The sequence below is a fragment of the Mustela erminea genome, chromosome 9 (genome assembly GCF_009829155.1).
Source record: "Mustela erminea isolate mMusErm1 chromosome 9, mMusErm1.Pri, whole genome shotgun sequence".
NCBI classification, from domain to species: Eukaryota; Metazoa; Chordata; class Mammalia; order Carnivora; family Mustelidae; genus Mustela; species Mustela erminea.
In genome coordinates, this window is record NC_045622.1 from 97,072,826 (window position 1) to 97,088,935 (window position 16,110).

The 16,110-nt window shown below is 41.8% G+C and overlaps 2 protein-coding genes across 9 annotated transcripts in view; both read right to left on the minus strand.

Moving 5' to 3' along the window:
- AGBL2 (ATP/GTP binding protein like 2) overlaps window positions 1-10,939 on the minus strand; it is a 42,154-nt gene extending 31,215 nt beyond the window's left edge. For 3 of the 8 annotated variants that reach the window (XM_032359013.1, XM_032359014.1, XM_032359021.1), the window contains exons 1-6: window positions 10,057-10,939; window positions 9,695-9,827; window positions 9,364-9,427; window positions 8,199-8,333; window positions 4,876-4,929; window positions 3,378-3,560 (exon numbers count right to left, since the gene is read on the minus strand). In XM_032359013.1, coding sequence (XP_032214904.1) covers window positions 3,378-3,560; window positions 4,876-4,929; window positions 8,199-8,333; window positions 9,364-9,427; window positions 9,695-9,730 — 472 coding nt within the window. In that variant the 5' untranslated portion in view covers window positions 9,731-9,827; window positions 10,057-10,939. Of the gene's footprint in view, window positions 1-3,377; window positions 3,561-4,875; window positions 4,930-8,198; window positions 8,334-9,363; window positions 9,428-9,694; window positions 9,828-10,056 lie in introns of those variants that run through there. The other 5 variants (XM_032359016.1, XM_032359015.1, XM_032359018.1 and 2 more) reach the window with 5 other exon arrangements.
- A 1,128-nt stretch (window positions 10,940-12,067) lies between these two features.
- FNBP4 (formin binding protein 4) overlaps window positions 12,068-16,110 on the minus strand; it is a 41,287-nt gene continuing 37,244 nt past the window's right edge. The window contains exon 17 of the mRNA XM_032356696.1: window positions 12,068-13,139. Coding sequence (XP_032212587.1) covers window positions 13,049-13,139 — 91 coding nt within the window. The 3' untranslated portion in view covers window positions 12,068-13,048. The remainder of the gene's footprint in view (window positions 13,140-16,110) is intronic.

Below are 16,110 nucleotides of genomic sequence, written 5' to 3' on the forward strand. Positions count from 1 at the left end.
AGCCCTAAACTTGATCGAAAAATCATTAAAATAAATAAATTCAGTAATGTTGCAAGATATAAAATCAATACACAAACATATGTTGCATGTTTATACACTAGTAATGAACTATCAGAAAGATAGTTAACATAAGCTAAAGAAACAATCTCATTACAATTTTATCAAAAGAATAAAATTTCCAGGAATAAATTTAACTAAGGAGGTGAAAAAGTTGTATATTGAAAACGGTAAGACGTTAATGAAAGCAATTAAAGAAAACACAAATAAGCGAAAAGATATTCATGGATTGGAAGAATTAATATTTTTTAAATGTCCAGTGGCATTTTCATAGAAATAGAACAAATAGTCCTAAAATTTCTATGGAACCATAAAGACTCTGAATAGCCAAAAAAATCTTGAGAGAAGAACAAAGCCGGAGACTTCAAGCTCCCTGATTTTTTTTTTCATTTTTTAAAAAAAGGATTTTATTTATTTATTTGTCAGAGAGGAGAGCACAAGTGGGGGGAGTGGCAGGCAGAGAAGCAGGCTCCCTGCTGAGAGGGGAGCCTGACTCGGGGCTCATCCTAGGACTCTGGGATTGTGACCTGAGCCGAAGGCAGACACTTAAGCAATGGAACCATCCAGGCACCCCTGATTTTTTTTTCACCATGGGGCTTGAACTCAGACCCTGAGATTAAATAAAAAACTAAATGGAAAAAAAAATCTATAAAAAAATTACACACACACACAAAATAACAAGTGTTATTTACACTTACCAATAACAAGTGTTAGCAAGAATATGGAGAAAAGGGAACCCTTGTATTGGTGGAAATTAGGTTAGTACGGCCACTATGGAAAAATAGTATGGAGGTTCCTCAAAAAATCAAAAATTGAACTACCATATGACCCAGCAATTCTATTTGTGGGTATTGATCTGAAGAAAATAGAAATATTAACTCAAAAAGGTAAGTGTACCCCTACTGCAGCATCCTTTACAATAGCAAAGATATGGAAATAACATAAGTGTTCATCAATGAATGAATGGATAAGGAAATTGTGGTATAAATATACAATGGAATATTATTCATCTATAAAAAAGAATGAAATCTTGTCATTTCTAACAATAAGGACAGACCTTGAGGACATTATGGTAAGTGAAATAAGACGGAGAAAGGCAAATATTGTTATGATTTCTCTTACACAAACAACAAAACAAAACAAACAAACAAACAAAAGCTCATTGGTGGTTGCCAGAGGTGGATAGGAGAAATGGGTGAATTGTTTTTGTTTCTTCAGTTCAAGATTTATTTATTTATTATTTCAGGGGGAGGAGCAGAGGGAGAGAGAGAATCTCAGATTCCCGCTGAGCAGAAAGCCTGATGTGGGCATCAACCCCATGACCCTGAGATAATAACCTGAGCTAAAATCAAGAGTTAGATGCTCAGCTACCACTTAGGCACCCCTGTTTTTTCAGTTTAAATAAACTTGAATTTAAAAAAAATAACTAGCTCAAGGTCATTCAGTTAGTAGGTAGATCTGGGCCCAGAATCTCACTGGAATTACTCCAAAATCTGTCCTTAATTTTTTTTTTTTTTAACTGCTTCTAATGTTATCTTCTGATTGGAAAAAAAAAAAAAAAGAACAAATAATAAAGGCATAGCTCAGTAATAAAACAATGCTAAATTCTTATCTATAACGTGATAGGGAGTGATGAGGCTATCAATTTGGTTGAAACCTTAGGGTGCTTGTTATTAAATTTCCTTGAAATTAAAAAAATAAGTGTATTTTTATTTTTTATTTTTTTTTATAAGTGTATTTTTAAATGATCTTTCTAAAAGATCTAGTGCTAGGGTGTCTGGCTGGCTCCATCAGTAGAGAATGCAACTCTTGATCTTGGGGTGGTGAGTTCAAGTCCCATGTTGAACACAGAGCTTACTTAAAAAAAAAAAAAAAAATCTTGTGCTTTTGTGGATTATCCCTGCAATAATGTGATTATTAAATTCCAGTTTCCCACTTTTTCCCCTCTCTTGGAACTGAGTCTAAAATCCTCAGAGGAATTTTCTTTGCCTATTTTATATAGGAATAGCAAAATCCCACTGTTCGTCCAGATCAACTTGGACTTTAATTCAAAAATTGTCCAGGGTAGGGACAAATGCTCTTAGGACTTCTCAGTTATTGTACCAACTCAAAATGCCATCCCTCCCCCAGATTTTCAAACACCTAAAGAGCAGTTCTGTGCCCAGTTAAGATGTAGAGCACATCCCTATATTTTGAGCGTTAGCTCTTGTCTTTCATGCTCAGTGCTCCCTGGTTGCCCAGACATGCCAGGCTCTTCTTCCATGTCCTCTAACTGGAATATTTTCTCTCAGTTGGATCACTTGTAACTTACCAGATCTCAACTTACATGTCAACTCCTCAGAAACCCTCCCTAATCTTCCAGGCTCAGGTTAAGTGTTCCTAGAGGGACCAAACTCTAGGCAATGCCCTGGGTATATCTTCAGCATCCCTACCAGTACGTGAACTCTGGGTGTCTCCATCTTGTTCATCATCATTCTGTAACACGAGTGCTGCATTTACCATACAGCAGAAGCTTAATAAATATATACTGAATGAATAAGCGTAAGAGGGAAGTGTGAAAGTAAGAAACATCCAGTTGTTTATCTAGCAGTCTAAAACAGAGACACAGTGCTTGATAGGTACAAGTGTTCTAGCCATTAGAAAAGTCTCCACTTTTCAATGGAACCCACCTTAGAAGTGCCTCATATAATGAATGCTTAAGATTGTACCTGCACCACCAATAGCTCAGAGATATAACCAGCAATCTCACAAAAATAGTCTCCACCATTCCATTAAAAAAAACTCCCAACAAACTCGAAACACAATTAAAAACAATAACCACAATGTTCTAGTACAAATAGTATTCATCAATTATACCAAGGCTGGTAAAAATACAACTCATAAAACTCAACCAGCCATATTAATACTGAGACAGGAATACTAGAAAACAGATTTAAGTATTGATGTATTTTGGCCTCTAGAAAGATATCTTCCCATTCCAATAACCTCAGAAGCATCTGAGTTTACACAGTAGTGTTACTTTTTACTTTGATCAGTATGTATCAGTTTCCCAGGACTTAATCATTTCAGGACTGTGCCACCGACTGGGTGGCACAGTCGGATAAGCGTCTGCCTTCAGCTTGGGTCATGATCGTGGGGTTCTGGGATGGAGGCCCACAGCAGGCTCTCTGTTCAGCGGGGAGCCTGCTTCTCCCTCTCCCTTTGCCTACCTCTCCCCTGCTTGTGTTCTCTCTCTCTGTCAAGTAAATAAATAAAATCTTTGTTTAAAAAAAAACAGTGTCTGTCAGAACAGCAGTACCACGACACATAAGTCACATTACCGATATGACAAAGGCTTTCCTTGATGACCTCACATTCTATTGGCCACCTTGGAGCCTGCAGTGGCCCACTGCTGGAGAAGAAGGCAAAGAGATCTCGTGGTTCTCGAAGACATGGCTTTACTTCTCCAAACTCATCATGAAGAAGCTGTCTGCTCTTAAGTGGTGAACCAAGCATGAGGGAATCTGCAAGGGGAAAGGGAATGAGTGAGTGGCTTTCTTTTCCTCTCTGAGGACTTGGCTGCTCAACCGTGATGACTAACTTGAAGCACTGTATTAGAATATGAGCACAGGGGCACAATCCTAGACATGTGTCTCCTTTAAAGAGAAGATTCAGTCTAGGATTACAGCATCGAAATTACAAAAAGTTACATTAACATTCTGTGTAGTCTATTAAATATTTAAATGTAAAGCTCAAAGAAAATTTTTTGTATTTTTTTTTTCCTTAAGATTCTATTTAGGGGAGCCTGGGTGGCTCAGTGGGTTAAAGCCTCTGCCTTCAGCTCAGGTCATGATCCCAGGGTCCTAAAATCAAGCCCCATATGGGCTCTCAGCTCAGTGGGGAGCCTGCTTCCTTTCCTCTCTCTCTGCCTGCCTCTCGGCCTACTTGTGATCTCTGTCTGTCAAATGAATAAATAAAATCTTTAAAAAAAATAGATTTTATTTATTTATTTGATGGAGAGAGAGAGAGCACAAGCAGGGAGAGGGACAGAAGGAGAGGGAGAAGCAGGCTCCCCGATGAGCAGGGAGCTCCACATGGGGCTTGATCCCAGCTAACCCTGGGATCATGACCTGAGCTAATGGCAGATGCCCAACGACTTAGATCCCCAGGTGCCCCGAAAATTTTTGTCTTTTTTTTTTTTTTTAAGATTTTATTTATTATAAATAGAGATCACAAGTAGGCAGAGAAGCAGGAAGAGAGGGGAAGCAGGCTCCCTGCTGAGTAGAGAGCCCAAGGAGGGGCTTGATCCCAGGACTCTGAGATCATAACCTGAGCCAAAGGCAGAGGCTTAACCCACTGAGCCATCCAGGAGCCCTAATTTTTGTCTTTTAAATCAAATAATGTCATATTATTTTTGCTTAGAGAGAGGCAAAAGAGAAAACTTTTATTTCACCTATTAGCATTTTAGAGAAAAATACCTGAGGCTTATTAACTACAGTGAAACAATCTACAAATTAACTTTCAAGATCAAAAACCAGTGGTTGGGAGGACAGGGAGACTAATGAAGAGGGGCCAACGGGAGGGGAGGGGGGTGAGCAGGGCAGGAGAGAAAGATGAGCTCTTGGGAAACAGACTGAGAAAAAAGGGAGGAAAAGAGGCTTCCAGGGCAGGGAACAAGAAGGCAAATGAGAGGAAGAAGGAAAAGAAAGGAAGGGCGAGAGGGAGGAAAGGAAGAAGGTCCCGGGGTGTGGGAGTGCCAGATCTGGCGGGGAGAGCAGTGAGTGAAGACAACTCCCAGAAAGCAGTTTGAGTTTTCAGGTCTGGAAGGACAAGGAATACCTCTGCTCACAGCCTCTATCTGTCTGTGCACGGTGGAAGGTAGACAAGTGGGCCCTAGAAAAAGGAAGGAAGAGGCACGGTTTGTCCTAAGGATCTGTGACTTTTTTGTCTGCTCTCTTTCCCTAACCCTTTCACTGCCGCCCCCCACCAACCCTGAGTTAGGGCCCCATTTATCGTTTTCTCAGTGGGTTAAGCCTCTGCCTTCGGCTCAGGTCATGATCCCAGGGTCCTGGGATCAAGCCCCACATCGGGCTCTCTGCTCCATGGGGAGCCTGCTTCCTCCTCTCTCTGCCTGCCTCTCTGCCTACTTGTGATTTCTGTCTGTCAAATAAATAAATAAAATCTTAAAAAAAAAAAAAGATTTTGTTTATTTATTTGAGAGAGAGAGAGAGAGCATGCACACACAAGGGCATGATGGGGCGGGGGGGTGCTTGGGAAAGGGAGAAGCAGACTCCCTGCTAAGCAAGGAGGCTGATATGAGTTTCGATCCTGGGACCCTGGGATCATGACCTGAGCCAAACGCAGATGTTTAACCGAATGAGCCACCCAGGTGCCCTCATTCCTTCTTTTTAAAAAAATAAAAAAATAAAAAAATAAAAAGATTGATTGATTAATTGATTGATTGATTTTAGAGAGCCTGTGGTGGTGGGGAGGAGCAGAGGGAGAGGGACAATAAGACGCCACACTGCGGGCAGAGCCCAAGGCAGGGCTTGATCTCATGACCCTGAGATTAAGACCTGAGCTGAAACCAAGAGTTGGAGGCTTAACCAACTGAGCCACCCAGATACCTGTCTTTTCTTTAAAAAAAAATTTTTTTTAAATTTCAGGGCTCTATTTTTTCTCTCTCTTAATCTTTTCCCTAGTTTAATGGGGGGAGGGAACAACAAACATTTGAAAAGATGGTAAACTCGCTCCAATTCCCTCGTAAAGAACTGGAAACCAGTATGACAAGGAGATACTAGTTTACTACCTAACAGACAGGAAAATCATTTGTGTGTTTTCACATTCATCCCGACACAGGTGTAAGTAAACAGGTACTCTCAGAACCTGCTGGCAAGAAGACAAACTGGTGGGGTGCTGGGGTGTCTCAGACTCTTGATTTTGGTTCAGGTCGATCTCAGGGCTGTGGGATCAGGCTCCATGACCAGCAGGGAGTCTGCATGAGATTCTCTCTCCCCGACTACCCCCGTGCTCCTGTTCTCTCTCTCTCTCCCTCCCGCAATCTCTAAATTAAATAAATAAATCTTAAAAAAAAAAAAAAAAAAAAAAAAAAAGCTTTGTTGGGGCACCTGGGTGGCTCAGTCAGTTGAGCATTGGACTCCTGACTTCGGATCAGATCATGATCTCAGGGTCCTGGGATTGAGCCCCACCTCAAGCCCTCTCCTGGGCATGCAGTCTGCTTAAGATTTTCTGTCTCCCTCTGCCCTTCTCCCTGCTCACATTCTCTCTCTAAAATAAATAAAATCTTTAAAAAAAACACTTTGCGTGGCACCTGGATGTCTCAGTTGGTTGAGCATCTGCCTTCGGTTGGGGTCACGATCCCACGGTCCTGGGATCAAGCCCCGTGTCCGGCTCACTGCCCAGCCAAGAGTCTGCTTCTCCCTGTCCCACGGACCCTCCTCGCCCAGCTCGTGCTATCTCTCTTTCTCTCTCAAATAAATAAATAGATAAAATCTTTTTTAAAAAATGCTTTGCTTCAAATATGATAAAAAAAAAAATCTTCTGGGGTGCCTGGGAGGCTCAGTAGTTAAGCATCTGCCTTCAGCTCAGGTCATCGCCCCAGGGTCCTGGGATCGAGCCCCACATCGGGCTTCTGCTTGGCGAGAGCCTGCTTCTCTCTCTCCTAGTCCTCCTGCTTGTGTTCCCTCTCTCACTGTGTCTCTACCAAATAAATAAATAAAATCTTAAAAAAAAAATCTTCATGCCAATGAGCAAAACATGAATAAAAGAAGCCCTATCAGCTACTACACACTAAAATTCATTCACATTTTATTACCTCTACCAGTGGATTTTGAATTTCATGGTGTTTATGATATTGAGGCTTGCAAATATTTCTTATTATTATCTTGAGTGTCAGTAAATGTGGCAGGAGGAAACAGAAGAGAGGCAATCAGCTGGCTCATAAGCCATCCCACCCAGATGAGTTTCCTTTGCTCAACCCCTGCCTTTCTACTCCCTGCCAGGAGCTGTGGGATGCAGAATGGAAGAGCCTTCAGGGCACTGGGCTGTGGGCAAACATCTGAAAATGGAATTACTGCATCAAGGGTTATGCAGAAAATTCTAATAAGGAAATTTCCCAAATATTGCCAAATTGTCTTCCTAAAGTAGTCGACCCATCCACAGCCCTAAGCAGTGTAGGAGAGTGCTCCCCCATACCCTGACCTCTATGTATAGGTGTAATTGGAAAATTATTTTTGCCCAAATCCCATTAATTAAAAAAATGGCACCTTGACATTTTGGTTTGTATCTTTAATTAGAGGTGAAATCGAGCATCTTTTCATAAGCTTATTGACTGTGTGTGTGTGTGTGTGTGTGTGTGTGTGTGTGTGGTTTTTAACATTCTTTTCTTTAAGGATTTTTATTTACTTAACAGAGACATACCAAGAGAGCACAAGTATGCAGAGCAGCAGGCAGAGAGGGAGAGGGAGGAACTCCCTGCTGAGCAGGATGGAGCCTGACGTGGGGCTCCATCCCAGCACCCTAGGATTATGACCTGAGCCGAAGGCAGAGGCTTAACCCACTGAGCCACCCAGGCACCCCTTGGTCTTTAAATACATACATATATAAATATATTATATATATATATATATTAGATTATTTTTAAGCTAGCTGAAATTGGTTTCCACCACTCTTACACAAAGTGCCTTAACAAATATACCTGCCACAATTGTGTAAAAATCAGTAATCTGGAATGTATAGTATTTTAATTTAAACCTATAATCCAGGAATGCCCCAGTGGCTCAGTCAGTTAAGTGGCTGCCTTTGGCTCAGGTCATGTTCCTAGATCCTGGAATCTAGTCCCGCATGGGGCTCCTTGCTCAGTGGGGAGCCTGCTTCTTCCTCTGCCTCTGCCTGCCACTCTGCCTGCCTGTGCTCTCTCTCTCTCACTCTAACAAATAAATAACATCTTTAAAAAATAAAATTAAATTAAATAAACCTGTAATCCAAAGTGGATCTAGGTATAACATTTTTGAGTGATGTCAGAAACTGGCCAAGGCTATTCCTCTGGTTTACCCATGTTAGGCCATGTTCTCCCGAATACCCCAAGAAGTGGCTCAAGGCAGAGGGGTTTCTGGGGCTCATACACACTGATCATTACTCACATAGTAGCTTCTCCTTTTGCAGCGGGTCTGGTATCACATCCTCTCTTTCCCCAAAAGAGCCACTCACCAGGTAGCGAGGATTATTCTTCCAAACATGCTGATGTGTAGCTGAATTTGGTAAACTGCCTCTCTGAGCTACAAATACACAATGTAATTAAAAGTGCTGGAAGGCCGCTTCATCGCCTGTAACATCTAGGCCAATACCCAAACCACTACTAGTACCAAAAGTGCCACTACTTGTTACTACCCATCACCACCACAGGTCTGTACAAAGAATACATCCCATTTTCTAAAGAGCTTTCATATTCTAATTTCCGTGAGTTAAGCACATATTCTCCATTTTACAGTGAGGAGAGACTTGAGGAGCAGCATGGTGGGGTGGAAAGAGCAAGGTGCCCAAAGCTGCTTTGTCTTGAGGGCTCTGCTGAATCTGGCAAACTGGAAATTCAGTTTTCAACAAATTAGGAATCACTTTAAAAATGAAACAGTAAGAAAATTTAATAAGGTTGATAGAAAGAAAATCAATATTGAGACTTAATTTTATTTCTAAATACCAGGAACAAAGTTAGAAAATAAAAATAGAAAGAGATACCATTTACGGTGACATAATAATATGACGTTCCATGAAAAAATTACAAATCTTTATTGGGAGATATTAAGCAAGATCTTTGTAAATGTAGAACTAGGGTATATTCATAGGTTGCAGAACACCCCCCAGAATGAAAATAAAAAAGAGATTGCAGAACCCAGTATTGGAAAACTCTCATTTCTTGTGAAATCTGATCTGTGGATTCAATGCAATTCCAATTTTTTAAACATCACAAGCTAATTCTGAAATTACATGTTAAAGGCAAGAATGGCAAAGATACTTCCGAAGAACAGATGGAGGACATGTCTTTCAAGATTATCAAGACTATTTAATGCCATGTAGTGTAATTAAGAAAGGGTGGTGGTATTGGTACAAGGAAAGACAGACCCTTGTATACACAGGGACTCAGGAGAGGTGACAAAGCAGATCAATAATGAAGTACTTTTCACTTCCCTTCATCTTTCCCTGGTGCTAGAAGAGCCATCACTAATTTATCCGAGTGTAACTCTCCAGTTAATCTAACCATTTACTCCATGAAGGCAGGAAAGGTGATGCTAGGTAAGAATGTGATATTACCTTTAAAATAGCCGTAGTATTGAAGATGATGGTACATAAAGTCTTCATAGGGATCAGGAAGAGTCTGTGAAAGGAAAAGCCGAATCAAGCAGGAAAGTCCTTTCAAAGAATACTGAACTCTTAACAAAAGGCACACAAAAATCTTTGCAAAGGACAACAGTTCCTGAGTTTGCGAGGACTTCTGTAAACAAACCAACTGAAAGACATTCATGCAAATTATTCTATCTTGGGAATCAAGATCTCCTGCTAGAAAAAGGTGCCACCAGAATATACCTTCTGATCTAGTAGTATTGGATTTCTGTGGAGTTCCTGGAGAGGGGGGTGTACCGACCTCCTGCTTTAGCTCTGTTTCCAATGCTGGGAACATGTTACTTCTGCACGGTATGCTGAAGACAAGTCAGTGACACCGGCATCCAGCCACAACCCCTGCCCAGTTTCCAGAAGGGCAGCGGATTACACAGAAGCTAAAAAACCAGAACAGGACAACTGAGAGGAAAAACCAACCAACCAACCAACCAACCAACCAAACAAACAAACAAAAAACCACAAAAAAACCACTGCCGATTTCCCCCCACCCTCCTCCACCTGCGCGGCTCTGACGCGACGTTAAGAAACCCTGTCTCGGCCAGTCCAGCCTCGTAAACGTCCAAGCACTGGGCTCCTGGTTCCTACTCTTGAGGGCCCGAGGCATACCTGAGGAATGAGGGAGGGGGGCTTGTCTTCCAGTCTGCGCCTCCTGAGGCGCCGGGCCCCTTGCTGCTCCCATGCTTCCCTCTCGGAGGAGGGAGATACCCCCGACCAGGACGCGACAGGAACGTGAAAGAAATGGGGATGGAGGGATCCGACCGAGTTACCTCAGAGTAGATAAAAAAAAGAAAGGTCACGGGCCCGGAGAGCGGGCCCTGAAAATGGAATTCAGGGGTTCAGGGCTTCCTGGTGCCGGGATAAGTGGTGAGGGGTAGTTTCCCTGAAGAGTCGGAGAGGAGGTGTAGAGATTTCCTAGGAGGGCGGAAGGAAGGGTGCGACCGCCTCCGCTCCCCGGCCCGTCTGGGCAGCAGGGGTGTGCGCGACGCCTGCGGCAGCAGAGAAGCCTAAGCGAGGCGGGAGGCCACCGCACAGCAGGGAAGGCTGCCGAGCCTCGCAGCGCTCAGAGAACACGCTCCCGGCGCTCGCCAGCCACAGCTTTCTGCTAGGGTCCCGGTAGCCTAGCAACCTCGAGTCGGAAGCGGGAGGGCAGGACAGCGGGACTCTTCCGGGGAGCGAGGCCCCGCCCCCGGCGCCTGCGTGTGATCTTGAGAAATGTTCACCAGTGCGGCCAGACCCGTTTTTCAGACGCACTGCTCCTTTCAGGTCATGTTGCAGCCCCGCTTCTGGGGCATCGAAATTGGATTGGTGAATACAAGGACAGCTGGTGGTCCATGAAAATATTCCGAACTTCCTTAAGCATGTTTCTTGGCTTGGGCTCAGGTCGCAAGATCAAGCCCTGCCTTGGCTCAGGCTCCCCGAGTGTGCATAGGATTCTCTCTCCCTCCGCTCTTCCCGTTCGTGCTCTCTAAATATTGGGACTCTTGGGTGGTTCAGTCCTGGGATTGAGTCCCAAACAGGGTTTATTGCTCAGCGGGAGCCTGCTTCTCCCTCTGCCTGCCTCTCCCCTTGCTTGTGCTGATAAAATCTTTAAAAAAGCAAAAAATAAATCTTAAAAAAAAAAAAAAAATCCCAAACTTCTTTGCTATTCCTTAGCCTTAGGTTAACTGTCAGGTGTTGCTCAAAGGGAGCAGTTTCTCCTCTCCTTTAAAGTTGTAATCTCGCCACCCCATAGATAGATTTCAAAAACACATTTTGACCATCAAATTGTCAGACTTCAAAGTGCTCCATTCTGTTAAGATAGTAACAAATGGGGGCACCTGGGTGCCCAGTCATGATCCCAGGGTCCTGGGATCGAGCACCACATTGGGCTCCCTGCTCAGGCGGGAGCCAGGTTCTTCCTCTCCCACTGCCTCTCCCCTACTCAAGTTCTTTCCCTCACTCTGCTCTCAAAAAAAAGATAGTGACAAAGGTACTGGTGCTCTGCAGCAATTCCTACAAGTCTAGAAAACTGCTAGATAGTTAAAGCAAAAGCTTTAATTGCTAGTTGGTAGCCTTTATTTCTACAAATTTGCTCTACACAAATTATAAGTTTGTATACAAAATGTCACCCCAACACCTGCATAATGGTAAAAAGAAATCCAACACACCAGTATACGTGACATGGAGTAGGTAAAACTTCCCACTTACATGCATATAAATAGATTGGAATAAAATTCAAACCATTGATTGCTGTCTTTGGTTAGCTTTATATGAACATAACCAAAGTAGAGATTACCTTTATAATCAGGGAAAAAGTCCATCTTCAAAACCACATAACATCATTTCCAGGATTTTAGGTCAAACATTAGCTAATATTATAGAGTACAAGCTCCAAAATACAAGTCTTATTAGCACCTTCTAGTGCCAAAACCCTGTTTTCTCACCCTGTTCCCACCACCACTCTCACCCCCACTGACTCAAGATCCTGTGGCTCTTCTTTTTCCCGAGAGCTGTCCTTCAGTGTTCACACATGCCTTCTGCTGTATTTAGAAGAAAAAAAAATTAAGACTGGACTTAAAACAAGTCTTGATTACATAATCATGAAATAACAGCCTTGGAAGAGCAAAAGGATAACCAATCAGAAGTATAAAAAAAGCTTTATTAGAGCATATATACAAATTTACAAGGCCAGAAACTGGAGAAATACAAACAGCTTTAAAACACAATTTGCCGTTTCTTCAGTTTAAAGTGACTTTTACCTGATTGTGATACAATAGAAAGTACAGAACAGTAAACTGCTTTTTAAATACTGGAATTTTATGGAGAGTACATTCACATAAAAGGGAGGTGAATTTTGGAATAAGGTGAGACAATGGAGACACATTAATACATACAGTGGCTCTTGTTACATTTACTGCCACACATATGAGAGGGAAATCCTCAAAATTAAAGATACGAACACCTGCTGCTGCCTGTATTGAAATTTGAATAACGCCACTGGTATGTGAAATGACTGAGCTACCAGTTCTAGAATTTTTGAAAAAGAGATCTCTAGAGAGTGTGGTGGTCTGTCAACACAAGAGAAACACCTCGATATACCTCAGCACTTCAGGGGTGGCAGGCTAGAAGAGGTCAGAGATTCGGATAATCCCAGTTAAGCAAAACAGAATACAGAGCTGCCTTCTTAATTGCACTTGTTCTGGATAGAAGTTAATGAGAGAGAGCCGCACTAGGAACTAAATGAGACTCTATGAGACAGAAGATCCTTCACTTTTTGTCAGCGAGTGCTCTGCTGAGGTATCATACTCCTGAATCACGTGTTCCAGATCAATGAGGTTAATGTACCTGATACAATGAGCTTGCCAGAGTGAGAATAAAGGCAGCCATGTCAAAGCGTTCGGTCAACGTCACCCTTCAGCAAAACAGAAACATTACATTTCGTAAATGTGAAAACTCTGCACGTGTATGCTTTTGCCCAGGAAATTCATATGCTCTCCCTCTTAACATTTATAGTTTATTGACAACAGTAAAACTGATGAAGACTCTGAACTGAACACGAAGAAAAAGATCAGTAATAAAAAAAAAACAAAAAACAAAAAACCCCACTCCCCCCACAAAACTATGTGTTTGGAGCCATTTTCCTCCTCTTCAGTCTTGCTCGCCAGTCCTCAGGAAGCGCTTCAAAATTAGCATTCCTCTCTGCCATGCCACTGTGAAAACAACACACAGATTACTTCACTGGCAAGAAAAAGGAGGAACCTGTTCACAAAAACTATTACGTGACACTGAAACTCTGATCTTTGTTTATGAATGTGCTTCAAGTTTCTCAACTAGGTACCAATATACTCTTCATCGAATTTCTAAATTCTGATGCATCAAAGACATACACACTCTCTCTACAGTTTCATGAACACGTAAGTATGTATTTACTTTTATCTATCTCCTGTAACCATTAAAGCCACACTGAAGGAAGACAATAATTCTTGTGAAAGTTTATCTTGACCCCGAAGAGGTTCAACTTTTTTTTTTTTTTTTTTTTTAAAGATTTTATTTATTTATTTGTCAGAGAGAGAGCAAGTGAGAGAGCACAGGCAGACAGAGTGGAAGGCAGAGTCAGAGGAAGAAGCAGGCTCCCTGCGGAGCAAGGAGCCCGATGCGGGACTCGATCCCAGGACGCCGGGATCATGACCTGAGCCGAAGGCAGCTGCTTAACCAACTGAGCCACCCAGGCGTCCCAAGGTTCAACTCTTTAGGAAAGACGCGTCGGAAACCTTTGGATTTTGAGGTTCTCTTTTTAAAAATTTTATTTATTTGACAGACAGAGAGATCTCAAGCAGGCAGAGAGGCAGGCGAGGGCTGGGGGGTGAGCAGGCTTACTGCTGAGCAGAGAGCCTGATGTAGGGCTTGATTCCAGGACCCTGAGATCATGTCCTGAGCCGAAGGCAGAGGCTTAACCCACTGAGCCACCCAGGTGCCCCTGAAGTTTTCTTTTCAACAGTTTTATTTTTAAGCACTGATACCTCATGGCTTATTCAAATATTTTCAAAACAGCCTGAGCTCAGATTCTATTCTTACAATAACCAGAATGGATGCATTGAGATCCTTTTATAAATCTAAAATAATAGAATCTCTGCAATTCCCCACCTATCTCGAAAGTTTGCTATATCATCATTATAGGAATTAATCATTACTCAGTTTCCAGCAATACTAAAAAAGACAAAAAATTAATAAGAAAACCAAATAATGGAATCATCTACAAGAATGAGGCAAAAGTGCAATGAACTGTCACTTAGTGCACCTTAGTTTTCTTATTGTGTTGCCCCAAAGAGTATACAACCATTCAAGGAAGTAAAGTCTGGAGGCAACATCTTCACGGTCTCCTTCCTCTCCAATATTACTATATTTTTTAAAAAAAGATTTTATTTATTTATTTGAGAGAGAAATCACAAGTAGGCAGACAGTCAGGCAGAGAGAAAGAGGGAAGCAGACTCCCTACCAAGTAGAGAGCCCAATGTGGGGCTCAATCCCAGGACCCTGAGATCATGACCTGAGCTGAAGGTAGAGAGAGACGCAACCCACTGAGCTACCCAGGCACCCATATTATTACTATTTTTTAAGTAAGCTCTATGCCCAACATGAGGCTTGAACTTACAATCCCAAGATCTAGCAAACGAGCCAGCCAGGGGCCCCTACCCCACAATTATTAGACCAACTAGAAGATAAATGCAAACAAACAGACAGTGGCATTGGACATTCTAATTATGATGGTAAAACTTTTCGGGTAAGAAAAATTTCAGACTATGGATATTAAGAGGACCATATCCTAGAAGAATTTTCTCAAATTTGAGATTGATGAGTGAACAGTGTATTTCTAAGAACAAAAAGGAAATACAATATTCTCACTAAAAAGGAACAACAACAAATTAAATAAATAAATAAATAAATAAAAAGGAACAGTATCCGGGGGCCTGGGTGGCTCAGTCATTCAAGTAGCTGCCTTTAGCCCATGTCATGATCCCCGGGTCCAGGGACTGAGCCCCACATCGGGCTCCTTGCTCAGCAGGAGACTGCTTCTCCCTCTCCTTGCCACTCCCCTTGCTTGCTCTCTAATAAATAAATAAAATCTTAAAAAAAAAAAAAAGAGAGAGAGAGAGAAAAAAGGAATAACCAGAACTATCTCATTTCCCTAAAATTACATATAACAAGAATCTTCCAGATTTTATTTTTTTAATTTATTTATTTTTTAAAGATTTTATTTATTTGTTTGACAGAGAGAGATCACAAGTAGGCAGAGAGGCAGGCAGAGAGAGAGAGGAGGAAGCAGGCTCCCTGCTGAGCAGATAGCCCGATGTGGGACTCGATCCCAGGACCCTGAGATCATGACCTGAGCCGAAGGCAGTGGCTTAACCCACTGAGCCACCCAAGTGCCCCTTCCAGATTTTATTATGTTGTATGCTATGATTTATTTCATAGGGTTCCTAAGGAGACAAGTGCTAAAAGGAGGTATGTAATAATTGGATAAATGGACACTTTAGAAATAATATTCCTTACAATGACCATTTCAATTGGTAGTTATGTATCTAAAAATAAAAAATGTTTTGAGTTATGAAACAAAAGATGGTGATCCTCTTCCAAATGTTTTCATTGATGTTGCAAGTGGGAGAACCAGAAGTAATAAGCTAGAACCTAACTGAGACACATGTGAAATAGGTAGTAAGACTACTTCTGAGTATATTCCAGGTTATGTATGACAACTGAATGATTAGTTGCATTCAAAGAATGTTGCTCAGTTTCTTTACTCTATCTACCCTCAGAACCAGAAAAATAAAGAAAAATACCTGGGTTAGCTATGTTTCAATTCTTACCAAATCTCTAATGAAGTTTTCTCCCCTTCCCTTTTTAAGTCTTTTTTTAAAGTAAGCTCTGTGACCCAACATGGGGCTTGAACTCAAAATCCCAATCCCCAGATCAAGAGTCCCATTCTCCACCGACTGAGCCAGCCCCCCGTCCTTTTAACTTCTGTAAATTATTGTAAAATAATTTTTTAAAAAGTTATAAAAGCGTCTATTGGGTCTACTTGGTAAAAGGGGATCTGTTTTTCCTGGTATGCTCAGAGTTAAAGATGCTCCTTTGCTTAAGAGGAACAATCAGTAGCATAAAGTGTTAAAACCTTGGTATTTC